Source organism: Panthera leo, chromosome E2, assembly GCF_018350215.1.
Source record: "Panthera leo isolate Ple1 chromosome E2, P.leo_Ple1_pat1.1, whole genome shotgun sequence".
NCBI lineage: Eukaryota > Metazoa > Chordata > Mammalia > Carnivora > Felidae > Panthera > Panthera leo.
The window spans coordinates 3,492,571-3,500,899 of NC_056693.1; the positions used below are offsets into that span (position 1 = coordinate 3,492,571).

Sequence of the window (8,329 nt, forward strand, 5' to 3'; positions counted from 1 at the left end):
GCTCTCTCCATAATTTGGCTATTGTTCAAAGTGCTGCTGTAAACATTGGGGTACAAGTGCCCCTATGCATCAGCACTCCTGTATCCCTTGGGTAAATTCCTAGCAGTGCTATTGCTATTTATTTATTTATTTATTTATTTAAGCTTTTAACACATTTACTCATCATATCATCCTTTAAATATGTTTTCTTCCAGATACTAAAGATAGCAACACTAAAACATTCTATAGTAAAATATGATACATATGAAAGACAAGAAAAAAGGAAGACACACCTGTGTTTTCATGAAATATTATAGTACCAGCAGCAATGTTGGTAAGATTATTTAAAGAATTATACCGCTTACAAAATAAAAGTCACGTAACTAGGGGATCTGGAGGTGATATAGCCAAGGACATAATCTGGTGGATATATTCAGAGAAATCAGGGAACCTGTAAGTACAGGCAAAAATATAACACATTGAGGATTCGGGCTTGCACGGATTGGAAGACTGAAGAGATGATAATTCTCCCTAAATTGATCTGTAGCTTTAGTACAATCTCACGCACAACCCCGGGCTGGTCTTTTGTGAAAGCTGGCATCCTAAAGTTAATATTGGAACCTAAAGGGCCCAGAATAACCTAGGCCATCCCAAGAAATACCAAAAGTGCTGAATATTAACCATCTTAGGACCAGTACCCATCACCCATCGCTGGGCCTCCCTCTGGGTTACCAGGATTTGTTTTAGTCATCTTCCTGGTTGTCAAGCCCAGAAAGAGGTGATATTCTCAACTTTTCTGTTGTCTGTTTCTCCGTGGTTTTGTTTTCTCCTGCATAATCCTTTCCTCATCTATACACCTTGTTCAATGTCTCTATGTCATTGAATTTATTTACTTATTGATTGATGGATTGATTGATTGAAAGTGCGACTGGCTGAGGGCCAGAAACAAAGGGAGCGAGAGAGACAGAGAGAGAGAGAGACAGAAAGAGAGAGAGAGAGAGAGAGAGAGAGAGAGAGAGAGAGAGAATCCCAAGCAGGCTCTACACTGCCAGCATGGAGCCCGATGCGGGGCTTGAATCCATGAACCATGAGATCATGACCTGAGCTGAAGTCAGATGCTTAACCATCTGAGCCACCCAGGGACCCCTCTAGGTCTTGGAATTCTGCACAGAAAGAGGCTCCATTGGCATCCTGTATTTCTTCATATCCCCTTTCACTGCATTTACTCACTTTCTTTAAGATCTAGCACCTGTGGACAATCAATTCTGTTCTCACAAGGATGTTTGCTTTGATGTGTGGTCCCTTCATCGGTGCCCGGCACACAGTAGGGTCTTGTAACAGAGACTGTAGGTGCCTGTCACAGCTCTGTCACATGCCTCCTCACTCCACAGAAATACCAGCATTTATCTTGTCACAGAGACACCTGGAATAAAGGTTATCTTTCCCAACCTCCCTTGCATCCAAGTGGATGCAAGCTATTAGGCTCTAACCATTGAGAAATAAATGGAAATGTTTTTGAGTGTTTCCAATAAACCTCATAACACAATTCACCAGTACTACATCCCCTTTCCCTCCGTCCCTTCCTCCTTGTGCTTCGTTTTTCTGTCTGGAGCACAAACCAGGTTTAACATTTCAAAAAGAGTAATGCTCTACTTAGCCATTTGGCTTTGTGCTGTTCACCAGTTTTGGAAGATTTCGCCTTGGAGCAGTGGGGAGAACAGCCTTGTGTGGAAGAGAGCCCTCCATTCCTCTAAGGAGGCTCTCAAGCCCCTGAATTTATATCTGGAGACCCAAAATTCTTCCACCTGACACATGACACCCCCCCTTGAAATTGTAGGTTTCCTGCCATCAGAATATGAAATATTTGGACTATCACAAACATACTCCACTCAAGTCCATCACATCTTGGGATGAAGTCTATGATTCAGCATCAACAGAAATTCTTGGCCCTTCACACCCAGCAGATGAGGAACAACAACAAAAATAAAGAACGTTCAATATTTGTCCACTGGTAGTGAGATAGCAAATGGTGCTATTTTCAACTCCTGTAGTTGGGAATGATAAGGGTTACCACATGTTGAGTTAACTTACATGTTTCAGAGCCTATGCTGGGTTTCTTGATATTCTTTATCTCATTAAATATGCATGTTACCCTTTTGAGGTTGGAAATAAAGTTCTCTGATATATAACAGAAAACTCAAGATTTAGAGAATGGATTTGACCCATGTGAGGTGTCAGAATCTTGAGGGGGGACAGGGACCCATAAAATGTTTATATTAATGGGTTGGTCAAGTAGAAATTCTCAAGGAACAAAGGGTCTGGACAGCATTTCAAGGACCGTAATCAGGAATCTCAAGTTCTGAGCTTGTGCCATAGCCTCACTTATATATCCATTGATCTGACACGTATTTCCTGAGAACTCTCTTTGTGCGGGAGCTGTGAGCACAGCCGTCATACCTGACACGGACTTAATTCACACAAGTTGACTGTAGAGACAGGAAAATGGATACGTATGCAGTGTGACAGTCTCAGTGCTGTTCTAGATAAAAATAGGTGCTTTGGGGGCATGGGAGAGATATCTTAAGTCAAACTGGAGGGTTTGGGGGACTTTTCTGGAGGAGCCCTGAGGAACAAGGCAAAGTATGGATAAAGAAGTGAAGAAGACAGAACCTTGTGGTGGCGTAGGGGCAGAGGAGTTGGGGCAAGGCTGACACCCAGCCAGGATACACACTCAGATGGCTGGCCCATTTGTTCACAGCCCACATCTCTGTCGGCCAGCAGTTGCCTCTCTGGCTCCTGGTCCAGCTCATAAATGCTTATTCTGTACTGGTTGTTAAATGTCTTCAATGACATGTTGCAGCAAAGGAAAGAAGAAATATGGATAAAGACCAAAGTAGGAAAGAAATACTCCGTGGCCATGCTGTTAATGAAGGAGATATTTTTGGGGAAGGCCAGCGAGGTTAAAACTTTGCTTTGCATTAGGCAGGCACAAAAATGCTTAGAGCCCAGAAGAGACAGTGCAATCTGTCTGCGGGAGAAATTTAACATCTGCCTCCTGCCTCCCCCAGGAAGTTTCTCCGAACCCAACGCAGCTGTCTTGCGGTGAACCCCCCTCCGCAGGCACAACACAGAGCTCACACAGCCCGAGGTCAAGATCAGCTTTCAGCTCTACCTGTGGCCAACCCATCCCTTGGTCATTTGCCCAGGAGTCACTGTGTTCTGAACCTTCTCCTGTGTTCCTGACTTGAAGCCCTGTTCCTTGAAGTTCCTGTTGTATTCTCTTCCTGCAAAGCCAGCCTTCAGTCAGGAGGTACCCAAGAACCACCAGGACCAGGAAAGCCAGACCCATCCGAAGGAGATTCTGGGCAGTGTGATTCCAGAGGGCAGGGTCTGGGGGCAGAAACACAGAGTGGACACTGTCAAACACCGCCTCACCTCATTTCTGTCCCTCATGTCCTTTCCAGATCACACACTTTCACAGCCTGCAGCCCCCCGCCCCCTGCTTGCCTACCTTGCTGGACTGCTGTGTTCGTGGTTAGCAGGTGGGGGTCCCAAGAGTCTGCGGATGACAAGGAGAGTGAAGAAGGGGGGCAAGAGAGAGATGGTACTGACCCCTTCAGTCCCAGCCTCTCCTGCCCTCAGACGGACCCCATGGCCCTCTGCAGCTTTTCTAGGTCCCCACCCCATGCTTCTGGTCCTCGTGGATTCATCTGGCAGGTAGAGAGGAAGAGCCAAGGGGCAGGTGAACCCTGAGGGGGGAATTCAGCCCCAGGACTTTGAGCGAGGCATGTCTTATGTCTGAGCCTCAGTTCCCTCATTAAGTCGATCAACATGGCTTCTCGTTCCTCATCCCACTGGCCATCTCACTGTCTTGGGGCAAACACAGTGGCTGATCCCTCTCTCTGGAATGTTCTTTCTCTGCATAGCCACAGGACCAATGCCCTCAGCTCTCTCAGATATTTGCTCTGTGAGTCTGATTCAGACAACTCTATTCAATATTGCCATCTGCCCACGCCCACCCAAGTCACTATAACCCCATTCGTTCTTTGTCTGTCGTCCACACCACTGTTTGCTCCTCATGTGCTATGTGATTGGCTTCTTTTTTTTTTAATTTTTTTTTTAACGTTTATTTATTTTTCAGACAGAGAGAGACACAGAATGAACGGGGGAGGGGCAGAGAGAGAGGGAGACACAGAATCGGAAGCAGGCTCCAGGCTCTGAGCCATCAGCCCAGAGCCCGATGCGGGGCTCGAACCCGCGGACCGGGAGATCGTGACCTGAGCCGAAGTCGGACGCTTAACCGACTGAGCCACCCAGGCGCCCCTGTGATTGGCTTCTTTATCTGACTTTGACTTATGGTCTGTCTCCCGCTGGGATGAAAGCAAGGATGCTTGTCTGCTCGACCGCTGGTGCTGCAGGTCACGGCAAGTGCTATGCAGTCAATGGATATTTTGGGTGAACGCCATGTTTGTGCTGTCACTGGGAGGCTCTGATCCCTCCTCCAAGTTTACATTTTTTTTAACGTTCATTCATTTTTTGAGAGACAGAGAGAGACAGAGCATGAATGGGAAAGGGGCAGAGAGAGGGAGACACAGAATCTGAAGCAGGCTCCAGACTCCGAGCTGTCAGCACAGAGCCCGACGCGGGGCTCGAACTCACGGACCGTGAGATCATGACCTGAGCCGAAGTCAGACATTCAACCGACTGAGCCACTCAGGTGCCCCCCCTCCTCCAAGTTTACAAGTACTTGTTACTTACCAGAAAAAGAGGTGTGTTCTGTGGGTGCAAGCCTGGTGTCCCCAGCATCTTCGGGTAACGGAAATGAAGAAAGCAAGTAAGGGTTTGGGGTTTCCTCTGGCCTTCCCACCTGGTCTCTGTACCCTCCCCCCATCCCTCTGGCCTTCTTCCTCAGGAACAACCGACAGAGCCTCCGGAAAATGCATGTGGATGAGGGCATTGGTGGGAGGACACTCTAAATCTTCCCACCTGTCCCTTAGCTGCCTCCCTCGTTTCTGGTTGGGGTTCACTCGGGGTTCCAAAGAGCACGTGGGGGAAATTTGAGAGCTTCCTCACCTGTGACCAGTAGCTTCACAGGCTCACTGGGGAAAGACCAGGCGTGGTTGTTATAAGAGCCAAAGCATCTGTATGTCCCTCTGTGGGCTGTGCTCACAGGGCCCACGGGGAACCCCACCTGGGTGTTCCCGTATCTGGGCTGTGGGCGGCTGGATCTTCCCTCCTTGAGCAGAAAGAACATGTTTGTTGCAGTCTCCAGACGGCAATAGAAGGTCACATTGTCTCCTGAGCTCACCTCAGGCCTGGGATGAACAGAGAGGGTGGGTGTGTCATACATTTCTGTGGGAGAAGGAGACAGGTAGGTTAAAAGTCATTATCCCGCTTCCCATATCTCCCATCCCCCCTTCGCCTTAAGACTGGGACGTCACTTGCCACAATCTCTCTCTCTTCTGTTTTGGTCATGGGCACACCCTCCCCGATGTCTCCCTTCAAGACTGAGACACTCCCTCCTCCAGCTTTCAGGAGCATTAATATGAATCTCTCTCTGGGAATTGCCCCACATCAGTGGTTCTGAGTTAGAGATCCTTGGGTCCAGTGACATCAGCATCGCCTGGAAGCTTTTTTTTTTTTTTTTTTTTTTAAGAAATGCAGATTACCAGGCTCCACCCCAGACCTGCTGCATCAGAAACTCAGGGGTAGGGCAGCCATCTTTGTTTTTAAAAACTATTATTGTTTTCAATTGTTATAAAATACACATAACATAGCATTTACCACCTTAACCATTAAAAAAATTTTTTTTGATACTTATTTATTTTTGAGAGACAAAGTGGCAGAGTGCAAGCAGAGGAGGGGCAGAGAGCAAGGGAGACACAGAATCCGAAACAGGCTCCAGGCTCTGAGCTGTCAGCACAGAGCTCCATGCAGGGCTTAGAACCCACGAACCGTGAGATCATGACCTGAGTCGAAGTCGGACACTTAACCGATTGAGCCACCTAGGCGCCCCTGCCCACATCTTAACCATTTTTTTAATTTTTTTTTTAACGTTTATTTATTTTTGAGACAGAGAGAGACAGAGCATGAACAGGGAGGGGCAGAGAGAGAGGGAGACACAGAATCTGAAACAGGCTCCAGGCTCTGAGCTGTCAGCACAGAGCTCCATGCAGGGCTTAGAACCCACGAACCGTGAGATCATGACCTGAGTCGAAGTCGGACACTTAACCGATTGAGCCACCTAGGCGCCCCTGCCCACATCTTAACCATTTTTTTTATTTTTTTTTTAACGTTTATTTATTTTTGAGACAGAGAGAGACAGAGCATGAACAGGGGAGGGGCAGAGAGAGAGGGAGACACAGAATCTGAAACAGGCTCCAGGCTCTGAGCTGTCAGCACAGAGCCCGACGCGGAGCTCGAACTCACGGACCGCGAGATCATGACCTGAGCCGAAGTCGGCCACTTAACCGTCTGAGCCACCCAGGCGCCCCACATCTTAACCATTTTTAAGGGTACAGTTCAGTGGCACTAAGCACATTCACATTGCTTTGTGTAGGCATCCTCACCCTCGGTCTTCAGAAATCTTTTCGTCTTGCAAATCTGAAACTCTGTCCCCATTACTAAACACCATCTCCCCATCCCCGTCCCCCAGCCCCTGACAGCCACCATTCTGCTTTCTGTCTCTATGTATTTGACCATCCTGGGTCCTACACGGAAGTGGAACCAGACAGTATTTGTCCGTGTGTGACTGTCTTATCTCACCGTGCGTGATATCCTCAAGGTTCATCCATATTGTAGCAGGTGTCAGAATTTCCTTCCTTTTTAAGGCCAAACAATATTCCGTTGTGTGTATAGACCACGTTTTATCTGTTCCTTGGTCAATAGACACTGGGGTTGTTGCTACCTTTTGGCCACTGTGACTAGGGCTTTGGTGCACATGGGTGCACTAAAGCCGTCTGTGTTATCACAAACCCTCCCAGTGGTTCTGATACCTGCTTAAGTGGGAGAATGGCATCCCTCAGCTTCCTTAACTGAGACAGCCTTCCCTCCCAACTCCGTTCTATCTGGTCTTTTTCCATACCGTTATTTCCTCCTCATGTGCTTATGATTGATAGATTTACCCTAAAACTTGACTCATGGTCTGTCTTCTCCCGCTAGAAATCAAGTGCCACAAAAGCAGATGTTTGCATGGAACCCCCAGAGGAGGGGTTCTCATCCACTCCCTGGTTGACCCTGGTGGGTACAGAGCCCCTAGCCTCAGTTCGAGACTGCTAGGAATGGCCATCCCGGGTCCGGAGTTCCACATTGATTTGGCTGAGATGTCGGTTGAAACTACCCCAGGGTCCACCTTCGCCTCCTGTCCAGCCTGTTTCCCTCACTTTTCATCACAGAGGTCACTTTTGAGGATACTCCCCAGATACATGCAAACATCCATCTCAGAACATCTCACCTGGAGAGGCCTGACCTATGACAAATCCGCTCCTAGACCACAGATAACCAAGGAGTGAGGTTTGGATGACACTAAAGGAGATTAATAAATGATGACCCTCCCCGGGATTCAGGCTTGGGGGATGACCACAGATAGAGGATGGGACATTTACCTGTTACCACCAGGTCCAGAGGGTCACTAGGATTTGACCAGAGCTCCCCGCTTCGGTAAATGCACCTGTATTGCCCTGCAGTGAGCAGGGTCATGGCTGAGATGGGGAATGAGACTATGTTCCTTATTCCAGGCTGTCTTGGGCTCTGCCAGGCAGAGAGGCGTCCCTCGAAATACAGCTGGTACTCAGTGGCCTCAGGAATCCCCTGGCATAAGATCTTTACTGGCCTTCCCTTCGGAATCATGAAATTGGGCTTGGCCCAGATGATGGGTTTTGAAAGAATCTCTGTAAGGGAATCAGAGGCAGGAGTTCTACATAAAGCCCCTTCCCACCCACATTTCCACCCGGTTGCTGGCCTCAAGCCTTCCTAGCAAACCATAGCCCCTGTCCCCTCCTCCGGTTGCTTGTAGGTGGATACTTAGCCTGAGCCCAGAAAAGAGACCCTGGGGCTCTGACGGAGGGACTTACGTGTCTGGGCGCCGATGGTCTGGCTCAGATACAGCCCTGGAAGACAGGAACAGTGAGCCATGCCACCCCACCCATGTCCAGACCCCAGGATTGTGTCTCCCTCTCAGGAGAGAACTCACCAAGGCAGAGCAGGGCAGTGAATGTGGAGGTCATAGCCTAGATTCTTCCAGGCGAATGTGGAGATGGAGGCCAGCAGGCCAGCAGGCCAGGAAGATGCCACAGGATGTGGTGGGTAAAGCCTAGCACTAATTGCCATGGGGCTTTCACCTGACCTTTTT

At 48.5% G+C, this 8,329-nt stretch overlaps 1 protein-coding gene across 1 annotated transcript; it reads right to left on the minus strand.

Annotated features, from left to right (window-relative positions):
- Positions 1–3,098: 3,098 nt before the first annotated feature.
- LOC122208089 (natural cytotoxicity triggering receptor 1-like) lies at positions 3,099–8,329 on the minus strand. Its single transcript, XM_042918736.1, is given in 8 exon segments — positions 3,099–3,250; positions 3,253–3,369; positions 3,491–3,538; positions 4,738–4,785; positions 5,053–5,331; positions 7,584–7,868; positions 8,052–8,087; positions 8,171–8,329. Coding segments are annotated over 8 exon segments (909 nt in total). The 5' UTR covers positions 8,205–8,329; the 3' UTR covers positions 3,099–3,188.